Source organism: Musa acuminata, chromosome BXJ2-11, assembly GCF_036884655.1.
Source record: "Musa acuminata AAA Group cultivar baxijiao chromosome BXJ2-11, Cavendish_Baxijiao_AAA, whole genome shotgun sequence".
Classification (NCBI taxonomy): domain Eukaryota; kingdom Viridiplantae; phylum Streptophyta; class Magnoliopsida; order Zingiberales; family Musaceae; genus Musa; species Musa acuminata.
Genome location: NC_088348.1, coordinates 27,496,593 through 27,520,987, shown reverse-complemented (window position 1 = coordinate 27,520,987; position 24,395 = coordinate 27,496,593). Strand labels below are relative to the sequence as shown.

The following is a 24,395-nucleotide window of genomic DNA, read 5'->3' as shown; positions in this document are numbered from 1 at the left end:
GCTTATCCTTTCTATGCCCCCACAATGTCATATTGCTCCTTCAAATTTTAGTAAATATACATCTAATATTTAAATATTATAATATGTTGGTGCTTACAACATCAAATCATTATTAGTTTGATACTACTCAATTATTTTATCGTGTCGACACGTTAATCAAGTTGATCATATGATTAACATGATATAATTATAAACTTGTATAGTTCTAAAAAATAATATCAAATCATTCCACCAATAAACTCCTTTGCTTGGTATCACAATTGTTAAAATTCTCTATAAAATGTCTCTAACTAGGCTACCTCACATATAGCCTTTTAAACTCCCTAAATCAAATATTACTTTTTTTTTAGAGTTATACTAATTCAAATATTAGAAATCAACTTTTCTTTGAAGTATTTTATTTGAATCCACTTATTTTCTCGAAGTTAAGCTTATCGGACTAACCCGACATATTAGATGACTAGATCGTGCTTTAACAACTCTGTGATATCATGTATTTCTCACATTGTTAGCGTCAACTTTCGAATACTCCGAATATTTTACTATCATTTTAACTCTATGGTAATTAGTCAAATTAGTGTCATTGTAAATTATGGCTTTCTCAAATACATCTATACGTGCGGGTGCATGATAAATTTAGATTTACATGCATAAATATAAAATTTATATACATATATATATAAGAGAGAGAGAGAGAGAGAGAGAGAGAGAGAGAGAGACCGAACGTACCAACTCGTGAATGCAGCCCATTGCCGGACATGTGACGGGTATCAAAGCCAAAGAACACCTTTGCAGAGCATTTGTATCTTTCTCCTCGCTGCATGATTGCCATGCCATCGCCACACCACAAATGCAGAGAGGGGATTTTGGCTATCACTTGGATGCCAATGTCAACGACGACGCTTTGGATTCTTGCACCACTCCCATGCCATTCTTTTACCAATGAAGTAAGCATTTTTCTTCATTTAATTTTTAATTTTGTTTTCATGTATTAATGTCATCTTAAATTGTGAACGTGACCGTGCTAACATTTCGGTACGTGCGATTAAGACATCACACAATATGGTAGGATGAATGATGCGCATAGGACGCAGATACGTGGAAGGAGACACGGGAATTGATGTTATGTTATGTCAGCATCCACGTGGGATCCATGGGATCTAAATTATATTTACTGCTGAGTAGGTTGGGTTGGTGCGGCATTAGCATGAGAATGCCAACACACGTCTTAATGAGTGATGCCAGAAACTAAATGGGTCCGATGAAATATCCGCTCGACATTTCATTTACTGTGTAGAATCAAATACTTTTTTGAGATTCAAAATAATTTCTACGACATCTGTTTGTCCTCGTCCATCCCAAATCAGCGTCACGTGATCCAATCCCTCCGGCACATTGTCCAGCACCCAAAATGATGGTACGGTGGGACCCGCCCATCGAATCAATCGAGGGTGTCGTCTAATAGGTTTTCTCACTCTCGTCTTTTTCTATCCTACCAGAAATAAAATTATTATTATAATTAATACATAAAAATATTTTAATTAAAAAAATCATTAAAATATTTTATCCGACACGGTTCATCATCAGCCATTCAGGTGTCTTTTTCACCGGTATCTATTCCTTGGTCTTGTCCATTGGATGGTTTCTCTTTGCAGACTTGCACCATCCGTACTATGCCGTCACCTAAACCTGCTGCCGGTCATCCACCTACCGGTCAAATCCTATTTTAAACGTCAATTGACACGTGCGGTGTATCACGCAGCAGCATCCATAGATTGAACCCATGGGCCCCAGGGGTCGGGTTAAGCGGACCCACCACACCCCAGTGCTCACCCACCGACGAACCCGTTCGACTTAAAACATCGTTCTTTTTCTGCTTTCCTTACATAATAACAAATCAAACTCGATTTTGGATTTAGCTCGAGAAAAGATATATGCAATCGATCTCTCCAAATAATAATGTTAATATATTGCATTCTCAGGGGGGAAATAATCCTAAACACAGCTCCTATAGACAATTTGTGGAACAAACTCACATCCAAGATGGTCTCAACCAACACACACCAATTGCTCTCCATATCAATTATCATTTTCCATGTTAAATAATGTGGCAAAATTTGTGAGGATAAAAAGAACTAAATTTGTAGAACTCACTCTAAAACCAGGTAGTTCTGGTACTTTAGATCACTCGTTTCCTTGAATTGTCGGCCATCGCAACCAATTTACAGATGCGGAAAATAATGACTCCTATGTTTTGAATTTATGTGTGATCTTCTCTACGCCTTCCTTGCAATCTTCAACTATCCTCCTTGCTTTGTCCGCAGCGGCTGAGCCAAATCCAGAGGCGCTTTCATGGAACACATCTACTGAACTTCTAGCTTTGGAGAATACATTATCCCAAAGCTTCATGGTGTGATCAGAAGCCGCCGAAGCCTGCGATTTCAAAGCTGCAATCAAAGAGATGATCTTTTCGATTATCTTCTCGATAACAGCAGCAGATCTAATTCTTAATTCAGCTGCCATTGTCTTAAGCTTCTCAACCAAGCTTTCTCCTCTTTGAATCATCTCATCAACTTGGGGCTGTTCTAGAGCGGTTCCAACATCAGCATCACGCACGAGATCCGCATCAACGACTACAGTTCCATGCCCCTCCCACCGCTCTTTGGCTTCCTCAAGTGCTTTGGCGTGCTCTCTAGCCCGTTTAGCCTCCTCCTCCACCCAAGACCTGGTGGAGGTATACAGTTTAGAATGAGCAGCCTACCGATGGTTGTTTCATTATGCCATTCTCCAAAAGGCATTAAGAATTTTAAAAGGTGCTACAAAAAAAAAGAGCTAAGCTTCAAAATTTTAATCTATGAGTGTCTATAATTACAAATAAAATGCTAAAAGTGTCACTAGACAAGAAACAAAATAGAACATAAAAAAAAGGAAAAAGATGATGCTTCTAATTATCAAAGTAGGCGAAGTCCAGGCTTCATATTGCGACGAGCTGCGAGTTCAGTGCTGTGGCCAGTTATTTCGGCACTTACACAAGTTCTTGCCACCATAATTTCCAAATATTGCTACTATGTGGTTTCATTAAGTACTCTTTCACTGATAAGATTCACTTTATACATACTGAGATCAAGTAGATGCAACTACAACATGAATCATTTTGCATTATGAACGCACTATATAATTTCTATATGACGCTCCAAAAAATTTTGGCTGGCAACTCATGCGATGCCCTCCGGTTAGTCAGGAATCTAACAAAGTTTATCAGTTTGAGTTGGCCTTATTAGTTTGGGTCGTAGTTAGCTGATGTCACAAGAAATAGCTTGTTTTTGTAAAAGACTTTGGCCAGCTGACCGAACCAGCCCATAAAATAGTTAGGTTGACAGTGAAACAATTACATTCTGGTTGGCATTTTTACCTCATCAGAATGGGTCGACTAGAAAAATTAATTGATTGATCAAATTCAATCTATTCCATAAAACAATGCAAGTAGATCAAATCACATTAAGTAAAGGCTTTACTGTGTCATTTTAAACATGACCAAAGCTGACTTTCCTATCAAACAGGTTCTTAAGCAGGACAGTGTGCTAGATGAATGGGGTTTGCTACTGGAATATTTACATGATACTGATAAATCAGGCGTAGGTCAACAAGTATAGTATATTGTGACTCAAACCTTCCCATCCATTGCCACCAACATGCATCTGTTTTCTTTACGAAAATCAAAGATTCCTTCCATAGAATGAAAGACATTTGCAATCTAAGCTCTTGAGGATTCACGACGAATAGAGAATGCAATGTCATCATGCCACTAAAGATGTTTATCTCACTCATTTAATATGAGTCCCCTATACAATACACCTATCCATCAGCATATGATTGGCTAGGGCCCATTTTACTACTACATAGCTAGCTATCTCGTCAGAGGTCATGTTCTGATGCTGTGATACTGTAATTATGACATCAGGATCTAACTAGAGAATCTTGGACTTAGTAGCCTAACATTAATAACTTCATTTAAGCATTTTGTTCCATATTGTCAAAGTCCATCATCTTAATCATGGGGCAAAGGCACTAGTTGAGTAGCAACAATTGACATAATAGCATCCACTAGGGAACTCTCATATGCATATGGCAAGATGAGATTAGCTCATGTTTTCTGAGATATGAACCCAATATGTACTTGGTGGCACGTAAATAGGATCTTAGGCATAAAACAGGGAATTTTGTAATATCATAATGGTCCCACATAGGGAGCTAATATTGCGTCTACTTGTGCAGGCAGCCTAGTGGCCTACTAATAGTTTGGGAATTTTGAGCCATTTGTAGGTTATTGGGCCTGTAGACTTTCAAGACTTCTGGAGCATGCTAGAAGACAGTGGCCAGAGTACATACCAAAAGGAAGTATCATTGCCTGATAAATGAACGATTGTCATCATGTGCTATCTTACAACCAGAGCAAACAGTTATAAATCTATAGAAAACAGAATAACCACCTCAACATAAAAGGAAATAACTACCTTACCTGGCCATGAATAAAGCCTTCCTCTCAACCTCCAGCTCACTCTGTAACTGGGCAATAACCTGATTCTGGCTCTCTGCTTCCTTTCGAAGTTTGTTGATCCTATCCTTCTCAAAGGATATCTCCAGCTGGTTACTCATGAGACTCTGTAACTGCTCTTCCGCCTCATGCCTCAACCTTGAAAGGACTTCCATTTCAGACTCAACAACAGCATGCCCCTTTATTAAAGCAATGTGCTCTTCCTCTCTTTCAGCCTGTAATCTATCTAATTCTAGCTTTGCTTCTTCAGCCAACTTCTCTAGAGCTTTTGCCTTTTCCCTCTCCTTGGCAAGCTCCTTCTCAAAGTTTGCATTAACATCTTTCTCAACTTGAGCTAACAAAGCTGCATCTGCACTCACAGCAGTTTCGGCCAGCGATTCAGCCTCAATACGAGCAAGTTCCTCGCTGACAATTTCTGCTGCATCACCAGTTGCAAGTGCAATAGCAGCTTGAGCCTTTGTGATGGGTTTATCAGGTTGAAATAGTCTTGTGCAACCTATTCATTAAAAAAATGGTAGCAATCTAATTTCTTAGCAAATAACCCAAAACTAGAAAGACAGATAATAAAAACCAGAAACAAATTACCAAAAGCAAGAGCTGTGATGCTTTGTCCCCCAGAGGACAAGTCAGCTACTAAAGCTGGCCAAGCATCTGGATTGATCCTATGGATGTCTATATAGCCACAACATTGGTATATGTCCTGATCAGGGAAAGACATCACACTGGCAGTAAGTACATACTTTATCTGAAATCAAGAAAAGAAAAGTCATAAGATCCTATTTCTTTCTTTTTCCTTTACGTTTATGTCAACTTCTGGAAGTTGCCTTTTTTCAGTAGCCATCTTCCAGCTAATGAGATCTTGACGTGACACAGGACTGACACATAAAATGTTCGGTCATAAGATGTCAGAATTGCTTTCTGATAATGACAGTAAAAGTTACAGTAAGAACCCATGTTTATCACCTTTCAGGGGAGAAGAGAATATAATCCTGCTGATCACTGACAGTGTGACCCAAATCAGTTCTTGAAAGCTTGCTGGAGATTAGTCCAGCTTCTGCCAAGCCTATCCCAGAAACATGGCACACAAAGAAAACAATGAGATCGGAGCATCTTTAAGTAGCAGGCCAAGTCAATTTGCATTCCAATTAATTGTTAAGTTATTCAAATCCATACCTTGAATGCATGGAAAGTCTGGGTCTTCGGGCGTAACATCATCAAAAGCAAGTTCAGTCACATTCTCTATGTACATTGCTGGATAAATTTTTGAAACTGTTTTCCTGTGTGGGAAACCCAAGAACTTAAAACTCTTCATATCCAAGCACAAACACCTCCCAAAGAATATAGGCTACCATACCCGAACACATCCAAAATAAAGAAAGGTTGCTTTATCCAAACAATTTTAACTAAAATATCAAGTTATGCTCCGTTTGCCTTCCATAAGATGGTAAGGGTGGCTCTTGACTTGGTACACCGGTCATCCGTGCTTGATGTTACTCTTATAGTTGAAGTTAGTCTAAGAAATAAAGCGGCTTAGAAAACCCAGGAGGCTTACATTCTTGCAATTTAAACTCATCAAACCAACAAGCAAACTCCCAAAAGGATATAAACTTGAAAGGGGCATAATGCAAGGTGCCTTAGAAACAGCTTGAATTATTAAAGGGTGAATTAATTGTGTGCCAAATTGCATATGATCTCCGTCTAAGAGGATGATCAATGGCATATCCTTAGAGGGAAAAAAATGTAAAAAATATAGTATAGAGAAGATAGAAAACATAAGAACAAATATACCTTGAGAGATTACTGCTTGCAGTAACCAACCAGCGAGCATACTCACGACGAGTACATATATCACCTGGTTGAACGTCAGCCTCAATAACCTACAGTTTTCAACTGGATGTGATAAAACAATAGTTCCGATACCTCTATAAATTAACTTCATAACATACAAATAAGGTGTTACATGGAAAAATAGTCAGCTCTCTGTCACATGCAAAGGTGAAAAAATAAAGTGTTTCTCCAGCTATTGTTTAACATTTGTTATTAGAATGTTAGATGATGACATACTTTATGCAAGAAAATAAGGCCATGGACACTGCAAAATTACTACTTTAGGAATGTAAAAAAAAAATTAACACTCCAAGACAAGGATTGCATCCACTGTAATGTTTATCATCTAAGAAATTAAATAACACATCCACATCCAGGAACAAACATCAATTCAAATAGGAAAAAGAGAAGTAGCACTAGAAAGAACCATAGGAAATATATCTGCTATTATCATGCTGTCATCCTCTCATGACAAAAGAAAAGGTTATAGGTTTCCTTACCAATATGAAGATATGTTCTTTTTATGAACTAGACAAAAAAAAAATGGAGCATACTGGGCGTGTAACGAATTGGAAAGCAGAACAAATAAATAAAATAATAGTAAAGTTGTGGTTGGGTATCCATCTTTGATGCTAACATACCTTCAAAACTTGTAATGCTGCCAATGCTTGCCCCTGAACCTGATCAACTAATGCAGGAACCAAAACTTTACCAGGGGATAACTGTTGAGTTGCTGAGATGTGACATGGAGCAGGTATTCCAGAATGAGACAGAGCTTTATTGAGTTGCGGCTCAGACAATGGGCTTCTATCAATTTGACCATCAAACTCTGTATCAGGTTCTTTTAGATTGGGATCTGCAGATATTGATACAAAATGTGATACAGATGACCCAGTTTTGCTTAACTTATGCTCGTCTGGAAAACTAATACTATCAGGTTGAAGCATCAATTGTTCGATTTGATCAAAATCTAAACTCAAAGATGTTTCCAGTGGACCACTTTCATGTGTGTTGCATGATGGTGGATCTGAAGTGCTAACCTCAATAGGAAACTGCATATCATTCTGTGCAAAATCTTGATCCTCTTGAATGGACACTGGATTCAATACCACATCCTTAGTTTGGGTATCCAAATTATCAACAGAATCAGTTTTAAACTGGCTGTCAGACCCAACCAAGAGATCTAATTGGACTTCAGAGTTTGAAGTTTCCGCAGGTTTGGTGTTTCCATCATGATAGTTAGTTATATGATTTGTCGAAACAGTGTCCAAATGAATTAAATCATCATGGGCGATAGTTATGCCCAGATCTCCCGTCACAGACTCCTGCGTCTCAGAATATGTAGTGCCAACCAAATCTTTCAAATTTGATCTATCAGGTGAAAATTCAATAATATGTGCATCCAATTCGGGTGTACTCGCACTGAATCCAGCTGGTACAGGAATTTTATCAATGTCCTCTACCATTTCAAGATCACCTTGATCAGAAGCTCTCTCGGTAGCATCACTGCCAACATCAGCTGATTTAGTGTTGTGTACAAGCGAAGCTTCTATATGGTGTTCGGCATCAGATATGCTCTTACTAGCTTCTTCATTAATCGTTGAAGGAAGAATAAAATCCTGGATTAAACCAGTCTCATTGTCATATTTAGAGACACCATGTTTCATTTATGAATTAGAGTCGGACTAGACTTATGTCTTACTTGATCAAGATTCTCATTTGTATCAGAATTTATTAGTCTTTCCTGCTCCATTGATAGTGGTTGCATCTCCTGCTTGGCTCCTGTTTAAAAGCTAATCAAAGCATGCACATGGTTTGGTTATATGTGTTCGCAAAATATGGCATGTTGCTCGAATAGCTGAAAATAACTGAGAGTTTCTTAAGCCACAAGCTCAATCAACAGTAGCTCTTTCACAAACCACAGATATTTATTGATGGAAGGTTAGCAAATATTGTAGCGATGCTTGCTAACAATGCAAATGCACACGATATTAGCATAATAAATTAAGATCTACATACCAGAACCACTCTTACTAGTAAGTGATAGTGTTGCAAATGCAACTCCGGCAGCAAAGAGTAGCCCAGCAAGCGCAGCTCCTAGCACACCTGAAAGTGAACTTCTCAAAGTGTATCATCAGCACGAAAATCTGAAAGGGCACATATCTTCTTAGCTAAACCTATGAACTAACAGAAACTGTCAGGAGCTAATATCTATTTGTTAAAAAAAAAATGAAGAATCAAAATTGGCTCAAGAAACACTAGCGTATGCATTATTCTGAATTGCCCTTGCAAGTTATAAAAGAGGCGGCCAGGTGCACAAGGCTTCCCCCAATATGGGATATGAGGAGTGTTAATGTATGCAATCTTATTTTTACAAGCTAATTTTCTTGTTATATTTACCATGAACAAAGCTGATCCAATTATCCAAAGTTTAAAGCGACGAAAAAAAAAAAAACTCAAAGTCTGCTAATATAATAATCTCTTTTTAAGTAATAGGAAAAATGATAAAGGTAGTGCAAATTTGATTTGGAAGAAGGTGCTATTGAATCCAAGTCAACGGTTACTATATGCTCCACGAGTTAGATACTTTTGTGATAAAACAGTATATCAAGCATGCAACAGTTGGAAAACCTGAATGCCCGATACATTTATGGTAGTGTACAGGATTTTCAATCACCATGAACATTAATGATACTTTTAAACAAGCTAATAAAGTCAGGCTTACTGGCCGACTGTGTGTATAAAGATGCATCACAGAAATAAAAAAAGGAAAATAACTCATTTATAATGCTGGTGATTTACATGGAAGTTTGATACTGATCAAGGTGATTTTATGTTTTTCCCAAGTGACGTATAACCCAACATGTCCTGTTACTAATAGAATATCATATATATGTGTCCCAGCACCAAGAAAATGAGCATCGATCTTGAAGGAGACACTGTAGTTTAGAGTTGGGTACACTGTACTACTTAGAGTTGGTTCACTTTGAACACCAATCGATTGACGATGTGAAAGATTTATTATGGTTCTGATACCAAAAGAAGGGTTACTTTTGCAGTTCACAAACCACACTTCCCTTAAAAGAAGTATAAATTTATACCCAACATCAAGATTCGGCATTTGCATCTCATTCTAATTGAAGATTCTGATTAAGAAAGTCCTCTTTATCAGACTAAGAATTCAGAAAGCCACAAACTGTGGTTAAGTAGTTTTTTTCCTTATTATACGTGTTAAACTGAGCATACATCCACTAACAGAGATTCAAGAACACCCTAAAATTAAAGACAAAATGAGGCGCTTAAATAATAATCAAGAAGGTCCTCTCCCTTACCCCCAAAGTTTTCCTCCTCGGGAGGCTTCCCTCCACCATTCTCCTCGGCGAACCAACCAGCGAAGGAGTCAGGCGATCCACTGGAGCCACTCCAAGGCTCACGTCTCCGTTCCCCACCGCCCGCCTCTCCGGCAGCGAACATCAGACCAAATCGGCGATCAAGCGGACGGAACCGCACACGGAGAAGGACGGGCGGGGATTCCCTGCACATGAGGCCAAACCGTATCTGGAGCGAGCTGGGACACGACGGGCGACATGCCGACGCCATGATCGAGATCAATTCCACGAGCTCGTCTCGAAGATCGAGGGCGAGAGTAAGTAGGGTTTCTGCCTTGGAAAAGGAGAGGCGGAGGAGGAGGACAACGACGGAGAAGAGGAAGATAAATGAAACCCCAAAATAAAATGAAAAAAGGGGGGACAAATTGGGGACGTTATTCCACTTCCTGGTGGTTTGTAGCGGTCGTTATGGCTTAAATCTCATTATAACGGACTTTATACCGGTTAATGCGTCGCAACACTGGGAACAGGGAGCGATGAGGACTTCTCCTTCCCTCTTCCTTTCTCTGGTCTTTCTTAGCCTCCTTCGTAGTGTATTCCCCATGTGGATCGGAAAACAGGTGAGTTGAGGAAACCCAAGCTATATTTGATCGGTTCCATTCATTTTCGATTCTTGTTGAAGATTTTCTTGGTCTGTAAGCTTCGATTCGTTGATCGAGTTCTGTCCCTTCGATTCCTTGTATCGATTTCTCTCTTCTGTTTCGTTTTCGCCGGAAGAGTCGGTTCTTAATGTGACCCTTCCGATCTTTGATTCAGCGATTGAGTTCCTGCGGCAAATTTCATGAGTTCATTCTTGGTCTGCGATCTTGGATTGCGTGCACGTCCCTTTGATCCCTTTCTTTCGTCTTTTTCGCTAGACCAATCGATTCTTGATGAGAACTTGTGATCTTTGAATTCGTTGCTGCTTCTTTTTCGGTAGAACAATCGATTCTTGGTGAGTTGAGGAAACCCAAGCTATATTTAATCGGTTCCATTCATTTTCGATTCTTGTTGAAGATTTTCTTGGTCTGTAAGCTTCGATTCGTTGATCGAGTTCTGTCCCTTCGATTCCTTGTATCGATTTCTCTCTTCCGTTTCGGTTTCGCCGGAAGAGTCGGTTCTTAATGTGACCCTTCCGATCTTTGATTCAGCGATTGAGTTCCTACGGCAAATTTCATGAGTTCATTCTTGGTCTGCGATCTTGGATTGCGTGCACGTCCCTTTGATCCCTTTCTTTCGTCTTTTTCGCTAGACCAATCGATTCTTGATGAGAACTTGTGATCTTTGAATTCGTTGCTGCTTCTTTTTCGGTAGAACAATCGATTCTTGGTGAGTTGAGGAAACCCAAGCTATATTTAATCGGTTCCATTCATTTTCGATTCTTGTTGAAGATTTTCTTGGTCTGTAAGCTTCGATTCGTTGATCGAGTTCTGTCCCTTCGATTCCTTGTATCGATTTCTCTCTTCCGTTTCGGTTTCGCCGGAAGAGTCGGTTCTTAATGTGACCCTTCCGATCTTTGATTCAGCGATTGAGTTCCTACGGCAAATTTCATGAGTTCATTCTTGGTCTGCGATCTTGGATTGCGTGCACGTCCCTTTGATCCCTTTCTTTCGTCTTTTTCGCTAGACCAATCGATTCTTGATGAGAACTTGTGATCTTTGAATTCGTTGCTGCTTCTTTTTCGGTAGAACAATCGATTCTTGGTGAGTTGAGGAAACCCAAGCTATATTTAATCGGTTCCATTCATTTTCGATTCTTGTTGAAGATTTTCTTGGTCTGTAAGCTTCGATTAGTTGATCGAGTTCTGTCCCTTCGATTCCTTGTATCGATTTCTCTCTTCTGTTTCGTTATCGCCGGAAGAGTCGGTTCTTAATGTGACCCTTCCGATCTTTGATTCAGCGATTGAGTTCCTGCGGCAAATTTCATGAGTTCATTCTTGGTCTGCGATCTAGGATTGCGTGCACGTCCCTTTGATCCCTTTCTTTCGTCTTTTTCGCTAGACCAATCGATTCTTGATGAGAACTTGTGATCTTTGAATTCGTTGCTGCTTCTTTTTCGGTAGAACAATCGATTCTTGGTGAGTTGAGGAAACCCAAGCTATATTTAATCGGTTCCATTCATTTTCGATTCTTGTTGAAGATTTTCTTGGTCTGTAAGCTTCGATTAGTTGATCGAGTTCTGTCCCTTCGATTCCTTGTATCGATTTCTCTCTTCTGTTTCGTTATCGCCGGAAGAGTCGGTTCTTAATGTGACCCTTCCGATCTTTGATTCAGCGATTGAGTTCCTGCGGCAAATTTCATGAGTTCATTCTTGGTCTGCGATCTAGGATTGCGTGCACGTCCCTTTGATCCCTTTCTTTCGTCTTTTTCGCTAGACCAATCGATTCTTGATGAGAACTTGTGATCTTTGAATTCGTTGCTGCTTCTTTTTCGGTAGAACAATTGATTCCTGATGAGAAACTTTCTTGGTATGTGGTCTTTGAATTCGTTGTTGCTTGAATCTGGTTAATTATTTACTGTGCTGCATTTTAATCTGATCTTTAGGTTTGCCAACTCGTATAATATTGTGTGATAATTGAGAAATTGGTTGAAAATGCATATTTTGTGTTTAAGGATTTGGCCAACACCTTCAATATGCTTAGCGGATGGGTAGGAATCTTGCACTTGAAACTGCCAGCAGTAAATGATTGGCGTAGAACAGACGAAACTGGTTTAGCTGCTTCTGACATAGAGTTTCTTTTGATGAAAGAAAAGAGTTGGTTCCCGGTGATAGTGGTAGATATGTATGGCTATCTACCATCTTCAATTCAGTCCAATCCCTTTCTTCTTCTCTCTCAACCTCAGTCTCCATATAAGAATTTAAGGTCATAGTTTTCTTGGGATCTTAATATCCTTTATGACAATAGTGATTAGATTGTTTCAAAATTTCAAGAATCCAAACATTAAATGAAAGGGGAAAAACAAATAATCTAGGCATGGAAATATTGATGAAGGGCTTTGCAATTCTGGGCTAGTACTATTGCCAATGAACTTGGGTTAGTAAATTTTTCTTCTCCGGTGCATGATTCATAGGAGGAGGATCTGCAGTTTTCATCTCCACATTATGAGCTTTGGTGTATATTTGGAAAGAAATGATTGACACACCTACAACTCAGATTACTCATCTTGCTTATGCATGAACTGCAATGGGTAATGTAGTTTTCCTGTTCTGGTATTAGGTGGACTGTGCTTATGAAGGTTTCTTGTGTTGTTGAAGTTGTTCTTTGTAGCTGATTATAATAGGAAGAACTCTAGAAAGATAAGCACAATGTTCTTCTTTCTCCTCTTAAGCCTCCCTCCCTCCGTAGAACTCATCATCAATAAATAACCTTCTCATCCTTCATCTGAGTCTCTTCTTCACTTTATTCTAGACAGTACAATTGCAATCGATATCGAGCCTTATTGAGGAATGCGATTGATTCACTAGGCTGAAGAGGAGAATGCTGGCAATCCTTGGCCTCAAAGCAATTCTATGAAAGAACAGAGAAGTTTTTCTACACAACCAAACAACAATGGCTACAAAAAATGTTGCACCCAATTGAAACTTGCAAGGCCCAGCTGAGTTCCATCTGTGGATTCCCTTTGCATTTGAGAAAATGTCTATGATCTTCTATGAATCTTTAGCTCAGTTTATGCCAAGAGCAACATCGATAGACAGGTATTTATCCGGGAGAACTGGATTTTCTATAAACTAGGAAGCTGAAAAATCATGGCTAAGCTGAATAGAAATCGGTAAATCTCTGCTCGTTTAATGGAATTCATGAACAGGTAGTTAGAGAGGGTGGCTTGGATAATAAAATCCAACTAGGTAATGAAAATCAAAGTGATGTTAAGGAATCTCTGCACCTAGAAATTTATTTTGTACCATTGAATATTTTCTAATTATTTCTTCTTAAAAATTAAAAGAAAAAAAAACTTGCGTCTAAACGACAAATGTTAAGAAGAACAAAAGATTAAGATTGATTGTTTATGGTTATGGTTAATTATGATTATTTCGTATCATCACTTTTTTACGTGCTATTCGGCTTATTATACCTGGTGATGTAGAATTATAGACTGAATCGTTACTTTTACTATCACGAGGATAAATCAAACCTCCTTTTCTATTATCACCTAAATATATGAGATATTTTAAAAAGTAAAGACGATTTTAATAATAACAAAAATAGCTTCATGTATGACAGACAAACAACCTAATTCACGTGAAATGTCTTTAGTTGTACCATGCTGAATCATTTCCTGCAACACTTCACTGGGACACAATTAAATAGGTTGGGCTGCATTTTAAAGTTTTGCAAAAAAAAAAAAAAGAGAAAATTTTAAACTAGATTAAACCAACTTAGATCCAAAAGGGAACCAAAAGCCAGATGTGCCAGTTGGTTCTGATCAAAGACTCGATCATTGAAACGTAGCTCCCAAAAGTACCATTATTAGGTCCATCATAAAACATCACAGGCTTCTCTCCCACAAATACCATTGTCAGGTCTGTTTCTCTCGAAATGGTTTTGTTATACTGTTAAAACAAATAATAATATAAATATATATTTTGAAAAATCTCATGTTATTAAAGATTGAAAGAGTTGGACAATATATCTATAGAGTTTGTTGCCATAACTATTTATGAATCCGATAAATTATCTGAATAAAAGTTCTCAGCTGTCACATATTCTTCAGGAATTCTCCTTTTTTTCGTGCCACTCTATAAAGGATACAGAAGATAGAAATGAATCTTAATCACTTCAAAATATTTCAGAGATGGTCGGAGCACTTATGAGAAACAGACACCAATATATATATATATATAATCAAACATGTTGTTTGATATTTTGTAGTTGTTATTCTTTAAGAAATGAAGTCACTGGATATTTTGGTGCACCACATCACAGCCCAAACCATAATGCTATTTCATGGTACACAAAATATGTCATTTGATGGTGCACAAACTTTCCATGACTGGAAGGTCTTCACTACAAATACACGCATGAGGTTATCAGAAGTAGCTACTAATTGCCCTCAATAAATGCTTATATTGCAAAGACGTTTCCTGTCTCGTAACCCACCCACCTAATATTACCTTTGAGCATGCATGCGAAACATATTATGTGATCGATGTTTATAATAGATTTCGGACCAATTATTTTCCTCACATTTGTGTCGTTTCTTCTTTGTTTTAGGGGGTAGGCAATGGCAGCATTCTTCTTCTTCGTCGTCACGGCATGGCTCACTTTGCTTCCCATGCTATCGAGCACGGTCGACGGAGCTAGGGTTCCGGCGATGTTTGTTTTCGGTGACTCGTTGCTGGATCCCGGGAACAACAACCACCTTGTAACGTTGGCGAAGGCCAATTACGCCCCCAACGGCGTCGATTTTGTAGGAGGAGTAACCGGAAGATTCTGCAACGGCGGCACTGTTGCAGACCATTTGGGTAAAGTCCATGACTCCCTCCTTTTTCCTTTCTCCTCATCTCTCTCATTCGTCTCAAGCTGATAAAGAAGAAGAAGAAGTTAATACACTTAATTTACAATCAACAACTATTTGCAGGTTATCTTTATTGCTGTGTTTTCCTTTTTCCTTTTGGTTTGTGCAGGAAGGTGAGACTGCACGTTTGTCTGTGTTATTTCATGCATGCGTACTACATATCTATTTATATAACACTTGGTAATTTGACTGCATTGTGCTATGCAACAACAAAAATCTTCCTATAAATCACTTAAATATTGTTGGGTAACTGGTAAGAATCCATGCAAAACAAGAACATAATCTATGAAAATATTATATTTATATCCTGCAATAATAAATTAAAGGAGAAATTCTTGATTTTTTTTTTTTTTTTGCTTTTTCTTGGAAAAGCATCCCTCATTTTCAAAAATGTCTAACAGGTCTCTTTTTTTTTGCAATGGTGAACTGATCCAACTACATCATTTTCAGCAATGCTAGAAAATACTGTAACACAATACAAAAATATTGTGTTAATAGTGTTTGTGTACTGCATTACAGTATTTTTCCGATATTATTGAAAACACTACAATACAATGTAGAAACATTGTAAAAATATTATTTTTATAAAATCTGTACAAAAAAAACACTGTATTATTTTATTTTTCTAGTATTATTGAAAATACTATAACACAATGTAATATATATATATATATATATATATATATATATATATAATTAAATTGATTCGTCCTATAGTCCGATATATATGAAAAGGAAGTAAAAAAAAGGAATAAAAGAGTAGATGGATGGTTGTCAAGTTAAAAATATTTCAGGTATTAGGAACAAAAAAAGCTATCAAGAATTCTGAAAGCTTTCCAAAAAAAATATTTTTTTTTCTGAAAATTCACCATATATAAGGTAGATTATAGACCTTTGTATTAGTTTGTTCTCTATCTTCTCCTACTGCTCCAGCAGTGATATCTCAAAAGCCAACCATATTTAGATGTGCAAGAGCTCATGTGATCCTACTTTGCAGGCACTCTATTAGGGCTTCCTCTGATCCCTCCGTTCAACGATCCCAACACCACCGGTTCACATATCCTTCGAGGCGTCAACTTCGCGTCCGCTGCTTCAGGCATCCTCAACCACACTGGAAGACTATACGTGGGTGATCATCCCAACACACACACACACCCCCAGCATTAATTGTTCGTCTCAGGCTAATCAAACATGGATGTCATGATCAGGGCAACTTGTTCTCCATGGATGACCAGATTGCCAACTTCAACATCACATTGCAGCAACTTGACTCACAGTTGGGAGACGACACCGAGAGCTTCCTCGCAAAGTCGCTCTTCTTCCTCAACATGGGGAGCAATGACTACGTCAACAACTACTTGCTCCCGTTCTCCGATAAGCCGAACAAGTACACACCGGAGGCTTTCAGTGACCTACTGATCCGAAACTACAACAAGCAGCTAATGGTATGACGACACAGCAAACCCTAACTTAACGTTGCATCACACTGACACTGCTTCTTCTTCGCTTAGAACTTGTATGACTTGGGGGGAAGAAGGTTCCTGGTGGCCAGCCTCGGGCCTCTGGGCTGCATACCGAACCAAATCGGGAACTCCGGCGGCAGCATTGACTCCTGCGTCGGCCAAACAAATCAGCTGGCTGCTCAGTTCAACACCAAGCTCAGAACCATGCTTGATGAACTCAACGGGAGCCTTCAGGGATCGTACTTTCTCTACTGGGATACTTATTCTTCTGCAACAGAGATCATAGATAACTATGCAGACTACGGTACCAATTAACTACGCTTCGCTCATCACTTGGGTCGTTCTGCGATGGAATGTGATGCTACCGGTTGTCGTCTCAGGGTTCAAGCATCAGCACAGTGCGTGCTGCGGCGGAGGGCGGTCGAAGGGACAGATAATATGCCTGCCATTGCTTCCCCTGGAGTGCCACAACCGGTCGCAGTACGTGTTCTGGGATCCTTACCACCCTACTGATGCCTTCAACGCCATTGTGGCCAAAGGAGCGTTCCAGGGAACCCTGCAGGCCGCCCATCCCATGAACGTGCAGCAGCTCGTGGAAACCTAAGTGGCGATCGGGCTACGCAATCGATGCTCAAAGCAGTGCGAAAGGGTGCATTACATGGAGATGCGACATGCCATATAGCCTCCAATTCTGTGGTTTCCTTCTGCACCCAATCTTCACATGATGATTAATGGTTTGCATCCTCTAATACGAGTCAAATTGATTTGGAAAAACATATATGAGACTGGATTGCATCTTAACCAAAACTAATAGAATTAATCCACTTTTAATTTTCATCTTATGCATGGATATTCTACTAACATATTCCTCTATTTTTCTTTTTATTGAGTCGATCGATGAATTAGATACAAGAAGAAGAGAAAAGAAAGAAATCCAGAAATCCGAAATATCAATGATTATAAGTTCTACATCTATTCTTCTTCTCTATCATGCATATCTATCATCTCAGGGGGAAGACTTCCATCTGCTGTTGACCATGCGTGGAACCTGAAGCCAGTCAACATGCGCATGAACATCAATGAGACACACACACATATATATATAAACTTGTGCATGATATGTTGTCCCCCACAGTGCCTATGATGTGCGTGCAATTCTTCTTCTTCTCTCTTTTTCTTTTTTCTGGGGTGTGAATCATGCTGTGGGGATGTGTGGTCCGCAACGTACGCTCAGCAGCATTATTGCATGGCCCAGCATCTCCCATGCCTCTCCCTGTATCAACAGTCACCTCATGAGAGCCCCACCACCCCTTCTTCCCTAAACGCATGGTTGTCCTTCGGAATTCTGAAGGCGTTGCTTCAAATCATTGACGACAAGTGGGCCGACGCCTTAAGGTTTTCTTCTCTCTCACCGCTACCCCTTGTCGCTTGCTGTCACGAGCATCACGCCAGAGGTCATTTTGCAGATAAATCCAAAAATAATATTCATAAGGTTATGTATACATGCATTTAGTCATATTTTTAAATATTTATTTAAAAATATTATTTTCGTGACTCGATCTTTTAAGATTATGAATCTGATGTGATAAAATTGATTCTATCTGATTCCATAAGATGACTTTATCGAAAAAGAAATCTTTTGCAGTAGAGGGTCAAGTCAACTCCATTCATCTTAATCTCACTCTGAAGGGTTCCTCCAAATCGCATAAATGATGTGCCCAATTGATTAAAATACTTATTATTAAAAAATTAAAAACCTAAGGGAGTGGAGGGTTTAAAAGTAGACAGACAAATATTTGATAGTTGAAAATAGACATTTCTTCCTTAGATATATTGTTTGAGCCTACTAAAATTAGTACTACAAGTAGAGTTAAATATGACTAGAGTAACTTTATTATAAAGATCTTAATAAACTTTTAGTTCAACAATAGAGATTGTCTTACATGCTGCTAAATGATAGAAAAAGATACATGTAATTACACTATATTGTTGTTCTATCCCAAAACTTTTATTAAACCCTATGAAGCATGAAATATTAAGCCCAAAAAAAGATCATACACTTGTTTCTGATAGTTATAATAAACAGGTCCAAGATTTACTTGTAAATGTTTGATCAAGTGTGGCTAAGAAATTTAAATTCCATGATCAAGTGCGTCCATGTTTATATGTGTGCCACAAGCTTTTTAGTACACAAAACTAGTGGCCAACCATTTCTGATAAGATATACTAGTGGGCAAGATGATGTGTGGCCAATAAAAATAAATCAATTAATAAACAGAAAATAATTTTCATTGAAACAGAAACATGAAATTATTGCCAATAAATCTAGAGAGAAAATGGGTTATATTACTCTTAACATGGAACAAACCACATATTTTAAATAGGACAGAATCCAAGGACATGTATAAGACAAGCCCAAACTATTCCATGTCCAATGATGATGGCTAAGAATCCCCAGTACTCTCAGCACAATCATTTGTCAGAATTTGTCCTTGGTTATGTTCTATTTCATGCAAGAGCACATTTGGAAAGAGTGTTGTGGCCACTATTTGATTCATATTATGCAAAGATATATGCTTATAATCAAGATTTTGATCCATGATTTTTTTTGTTTGTATATTATCCCATCAGAGAGAAAAGCAAAGAAACAGATACATGCAACTGACAGTATCCCTCATACATATATCAATATCATGAAGATGTTGAATGTCTTCACACAACTTGGACATCATACAAAAGGTGGCTTTCCATCTTGACAAGGTGGACAAACAAAGTCAATGGCAGCTTGACTGCAGAACTTCCTTGTTGTTTCCCAATGGATTAAATAGCATTTAGATGATGTTGCTCAGATTGCATTGTAAAGCAAAGTAATAACAATGAAATAATATTGTTTGGATATCTCATGAAGGAATCAATGCCATTTGGAGGCTAATTTCTCAAGTCAAAGGATGTCAGAATAGGGACTGGAGACTAATATTATATAGCCTTGCATCTGAGAATGATCAGTGGTTATTGATCCATGACTTGCTATCCATCCACTGTGGGAATGGGGGCATACACTGTCTTGCAATAGTCTATAACAGGAAAATGAGTTTGACCATGTCATAGCAAATGATCTCATGTGGATGTGGTAATTGGTACAAGCCTTCATGCAGATGGATACACATAATGTCACAAGAAAGTTCCTCTGGTCAGGAAAATGTTCATTCAAGAGATAAAAATTGAGAAAGGATAAAGAATGTACAAAATGCCCAAACAGTGCATTAACTTGTGCAACAATGCATTAACATGTCTCAACAGAGATATGATTACTAAATATTTGAAGAGTCAAATGATCCTTGTTAAATTTGACCAAACTCCTATATCTTAACCCTAATTTATTTGGCTCTTAACTTATGATATCATTGTCAAGTTACAATGTAGCTAAACATAGGCATATGAATTAAAATAAATATTTAGAAAATGTTCATATGGGAGATGACTACCAATAGTCTCGTATTACTTACTATTCATTGAAAGGAAACCTTACTAACTCATAAATTATTTTTCCAAAGGCAAAAATGACTATTGCCTAATACCACGCATTACATTGTTCATAAAAAAATCAGACCACGCCAATGCATCCTGATGGCCAGAATATATTTCAATAGAAAAATGGGCAGACCATATTGTAGATTTATTACCCTCTCTAAGAACACTAAAAAGGATTAAGGCTTAAAAAAAGTATAATATCCAAAAAATATTATTATCGAATAGTAGCTCTAATAGTCAAAATGTTTATTGATATTTTTCACTCAAATTCGACAAGAGTCAGCTAAGTTTTTGGACTAAATTAATGCTTCATCCTGTGTGTATTAATCCTCTCCAATTTTTCTAAATATTTTCTCCATTTTTTTATAATGGTGTTTTGATATCATATCATGTCATAATATATATATATATAGTGTGTGTGTGTGTGTGTGTGTGTGTGGAAGGATCAAACTAAGTAGAAACAAATAATGATATATGTGTGTGTGTGTGTGTACATAAGTTATGTGTGTGTGTGTATACATAAGTTATATGTATATATATACAATGCTTCCTTTGGGCTCTCATCCTTCAGTACAAAGACATAAGTTACGTAGAGCGAGTCAAAAAGAAGTGATCCACGTACGTAAAAGGCTCAAAGATCTTAGAACTCTCACAGGTGTGTTTGCATGCGTGGAGAACATTGTAAACAGAGAAAGAGAAAAGGCCTGAGACAAATACGAGAAAGCAAGAAAGAATAGTAGAAGTGCAGCACTTCTTACACAGTTTAAACTGTCCATCCAAAGACACGTTTTGTAGACAATGGCAGATAGCACCACCAACCTTTTCCACAGGTGTCTGCACCCATTATGACCGCCCTTAACTCGACAAGAAGTCCAAGTAGAACAAGAGAGAGGAAGAAGAAGAAGGAAGAGAAAACCCTAAGTAAAGACCGCAAGCAAAGGAACAACCCTAACAACAGTGGTGGCAGCTCGCAGCAGCTCAGAAAGGAGCGACCCCCATGTTTGCAGCAGCTGCCGTGGCGTAGAACCCGTCCTTGGGAAGAACATCCTCACCCTCCTACAAAGAACCAAGGCAAGAACAAAGGAAAAGTTACGTGAGATTCTTCGTTAAAGGAGCCAGAGAGAGGATCGAATTTGTTTTGGCTTCTTTACCGGCTGGCGCACGCTGGCCTTCTTCAGACCCTGGTCGGGCATCAGACCAAAATGGATGTGTGGGAAGTGAGCCCACTGGAAGAGGAGAAATTGAAGATCGTGAGATGAAAGATAGGCACAAGAGCGAGATAGAGGAAAAGGCTTACGTTCTTTGCAGCGGCGCTGAAGGCCTCTCTGTGCGTGATGTCGGGATTCCCAGCCTTAATGCGTTGGATTTCGTCCCTGCCATCAACCATTACCAGCATCAAGAAAGAGAAGAAACGATGAGAGCTTCAAGAAAGTTTTAGAGTTCTCCTCATCGTATTTACTCCCCCCGTGGTTTATCTTTTACTCTTCACTTACTTGATGAACCGGTTGTATGCGGAAGGAACTCTCTGCCTCTTCTCTGGAGCTGCACAGAAGAACATCATCGAGATCACCACAACAGTAACTAAAGGACAAAGAGGTGCAGTTGGGGCTGGTTTTATCGGTTGCAGGTCTGTGAACTATTTTGTGAATAGTCATGGTCGAACATGTTGGTGCTATGGACAAGATGATATGTGCTGGATTGATATCCAAGGGAACAAAGCAGAAGAGAGGAGCGAAGAGCTACTATTGCTACAGCGACGCTCTTGAAGGCGAGCAGCGGTGCAGTTAATGCAGCTGGTGGCTTTCTTCTGTTCGACCACGGACCGGAAGGCAACCTCCCATGTTGAGGAGTAAGCCTCATCTTAATTTACATTCAATAGCTCGGCATTTTGCCGCTCTTGCAATCATTCCTTTTGCCGTGTGATTATGAGAGTGGAATCGCAAGGATCTCAAAGTGAAGAAGGTGTTGGTGCAGCTGCTATAGTACTTAACACATTTTATCCAAGCCAGATGAACGTTGAGAACATGGAGTGAGGAAGTGGAGAAACAATCTCACGTCTGTTGACGACTGGGGTCCGTGGAAGCTCTTCTCCTACTCCTTTCACTGGCGCCATAGTGTTGCAGTTGCTGATGGTATTGTTGTTGGTGGTGGAGGTGATGCTGTTGATGAGGCGGCTGCTGCTGCTGCTGTTGTTGTTGTTGTTGCCATTGCACAGAATGGATGGATCCAGTAGCAAGCTCGGAGGCTGGCATTGTAGTTCATCCTAACCAGGGAAAATGACACAAATTAAGGTCATGAAGATGAAGAGATGAAGACGACAGGGGTATGGACATGTACCAAAAGACTGGTGTGAGATGGGATCAAGCAGGGATGGGTAAGGTGGATTTGGTTAGCGGGCGGGAGATGAAGGCCCCTCATGTTGACGGAGAGAAGGTTGGTGCAGTGGCCACACCTCACAGTCACCGTCTTGAACAAACTGGTAAAGGGAACACTCACCTGCAAGACCACAGCAAAAGAGAGCACGGTAGGAGCAAGACAACAGTGAAAGCAAAAGGAGGAGGAGGAGAGCCAACCAAAGTGGGCAAATCGCATGAGCAAGACGGAAGCTCAAAAGAGAAACAAAAGAAGCGAACGCGAACAGGGGCATGAACAGTAGCGGCTGCCCAAGGAATAAAGGGGGAGGGAGGGAGGGATGGAATAAGAGCGAGCATATACCGCGAGGACGGTGTCGCAAAGGTTGCAGTGGACGTAGCAGAGCTGCTCGGAAGGAGGAGGTGGGGAGAGGTGGTCCAAGGAAAAGGCGGCTGAGGAGGATGACATGCTGCGGCAGCTGTGATTTGATGGATGGCCAACCGAAGGAGATCTCTCCCCAGACAGAGAGAGACTGAGGGAGAGAGAGAGAGAGGGAGGGGGAGGAATCAGGTCTTTTTCCCCAACGACTTGCTGCTTCCCCCTACTTGATTTGATGCTTTGATTGACTGATGATTCTATATTTCCTCGGATCTGTAGTTTCTGAGTTGAAAAATAGGTGGAGAGATGCAACAGATGAGAGAGAGAGAGAGAGAGAAGAAGAAGAGAAGGAATGAGGAAAGATGGTGGAAGAAAGAGAAGAAAGGAGATGAGAAAGAGATCAAACAAAGTAAGCGTAGATAGATGAGATGGCTCATTCTGTCTGTGTGACAGAAGAGTCAGATATAGGCCAAAGAAACACACACACACACTCTCTCTCTCTCTCTCTCTCTCTCTCTCATACACAGTACAGCTTCCACCCAATATAGAGATATTGCTAAACAAAACAAAAGTATATGACAGAAAGAGTGATAAGGAATAGTCTTTTCAACACTGTTCTATCTGTTCTTGCTGCTGCATGAAGAATGTATGGTAATAATTTTCCTATGTCACTTGAGAATAATCATGTCTACTTTTTTTTTTTCTGCTGTAACAATTATTCCTTTTTAAATATATATACATCAGAGTTGCCATTTCTTTTTCCCATGTTGCACCAACATTTTATTTTAGATTTTTTTGTTTTTATTGGAAAAAAAATGTACATAAAAAATATATGCTAAAAGATCCAAGTTTTCCAAAATCCTCCAATATGTATATAAATATCACTATTTAAACATGTTCATCGAATTTGTTGAAATCCAAATTAAACTTTGTGTTTGGATAAAATTTAAATTTAGGAGTTGGATTAGCATGAACTTTGCTAATAAATTTGGCCGAGTTGTGCCTCGTAACTTTTGTAATGGATCAAAAAAAATATAGAAAGTAATTTAGAAGGTTCAAAATAGTGATAAATAATGTTTTTTGAGATTTTGTTACCTCTTTTTTTTTTCCTTCCATTAAATTATTTATTAATTTGGGTTATTTTTCAACATAAAATATTTATGAATCTACAAGACATGGCATTTCAATAACAAAAAAAAAATTGTAATAATTAATAAAGATATTATTTCTGGGTTCAGGAAATTGTTGGATAGTCCAATTTATATGGATCACATCACCAGGATTAACCAAGCTGGCAGAGGTCCGTTTGACTGAATCCAGATGTTCCAGGTGAAACACGTCACATAAGGAATTGCAAACCTGTAATGGGGACCTTTCTGAGCCCAGGTTTAGCTTAAACGCCATG

The 24,395-nt window shown here is 38.9% G+C and overlaps 3 protein-coding genes across 4 annotated transcripts; 1 reads left to right on the top strand and 2 right to left on the bottom strand.

Moving 5' to 3' along the window:
- Positions 1-1,946: 1,946 nt before the first annotated feature.
- Positions 1,947-10,099, bottom strand: LOC135626570 (uncharacterized). 2 transcript variants are annotated; one of them, XM_065131983.1, is made up of 11 exons: positions 9,715-10,099; positions 8,402-8,488; positions 8,085-8,164; positions 7,024-8,001; positions 6,344-6,432; positions 5,729-5,832; positions 5,519-5,618; positions 5,355-5,430; positions 5,141-5,255; positions 4,520-5,051; positions 1,947-2,725 (listed from the first exon to the last, which is right to left on the bottom strand). In XM_065131983.1, exons 1-11 carry the CDS (start codon positions 9,980-9,982, stop codon positions 2,248-2,250), a joined length of 2,907 nt encoding a protein of 968 aa, XP_064988055.1. In that variant the 5' UTR covers positions 9,983-10,099; the 3' UTR covers positions 1,947-2,247. The 2 variants fall into 2 exon arrangements, with proteins under 2 accessions (XP_064988055.1, XP_064988056.1); XM_065131984.1 differs by having other exon boundaries at positions 2,583-2,816.
- LOC135626572 (GDSL esterase/lipase At1g71691-like) lies at positions 10,088-17,590 on the top strand. The gene is made up of 6 exons (XM_065131986.1): positions 10,088-10,331; positions 14,963-15,213; positions 16,264-16,391; positions 16,475-16,711; positions 16,778-17,033; positions 17,110-17,590. Exons 2-6 carry the CDS (start codon positions 14,973-14,975, stop codon positions 17,331-17,333), a joined length of 1,086 nt encoding a protein of 361 aa, XP_064988058.1. The 5' UTR covers positions 10,088-10,331; positions 14,963-14,972; the 3' UTR covers positions 17,334-17,590.
- Positions 17,591-20,974: 3,384 nt separating this feature from the next.
- Positions 20,975-23,405, bottom strand: LOC135627048 (protein YABBY 4-like). Its single transcript, XM_065132998.1, has 7 exons — positions 22,976-23,405; positions 22,598-22,756; positions 22,316-22,523; positions 21,754-21,802; positions 21,558-21,633; positions 21,412-21,486; positions 20,975-21,316 (listed from the first exon to the last, which is right to left on the bottom strand). Exons 1-7 carry the CDS (start codon positions 23,078-23,080, stop codon positions 21,239-21,241), a joined length of 750 nt encoding a protein of 249 aa, XP_064989070.1. The 5' UTR covers positions 23,081-23,405; the 3' UTR covers positions 20,975-21,238.
- Between the last annotated feature and the right edge of the window lie 990 nt (positions 23,406-24,395).

Coding starts and splice junctions, on each gene's coding strand:
- LOC135627048 (XM_065132998.1), bottom strand. CDS start 23,080: ATGTCATCCTCCTCAGCCGCCTTTTCCTTGGACCACCTCTCCCCACCT. Junction 21,803..22,315: donor GACCCCAGTCGTCAACAGAC/GTGAGATTGTTT, acceptor TCTTCTGTGCAG/CTCCAGAGAAGAGGCAGAGA. Junction 21,487..21,557: donor TCAGCGCCGCTGCAAAGAAC/GTAAGCCTTTTC, acceptor CTCCTCTTCCAG/TGGGCTCACTTCCCACACAT.
- LOC135626570 (XM_065131983.1), bottom strand. CDS start 9,982: ATGGCGTCGGCATGTCGCCCGTCGTGTCCCAGCTCGCTCCAGATACGG. Junction 5,619..5,728: donor AGACTTTCCATGCATTCAAG/GTATGGATTTGA, acceptor TTTCTGGGATAG/GCTTGGCAGAAGCTGGACTA. Junction 2,726..4,519: donor AAGGCTTTATTCATGGCCAG/GTAAGGTAGTTA, acceptor TACCTCCACCAG/GTCTTGGGTGGAGGAGGAGG.
- LOC135626572 (XM_065131986.1), top strand. CDS start 14,973: ATGGCAGCATTCTTCTTCTTCGTCGTCACGGCATGGCTCACTTTGCTT. Junction 16,712..16,777: donor ACTACAACAAGCAGCTAATG/GTATGACGACAC, acceptor TTCTTCGCTTAG/AACTTGTATGACTTGGGGGG. Junction 17,034..17,109: donor AGATAACTATGCAGACTACG/GTACCAATTAAC, acceptor TTGTCGTCTCAG/GGTTCAAGCATCAGCACAGT.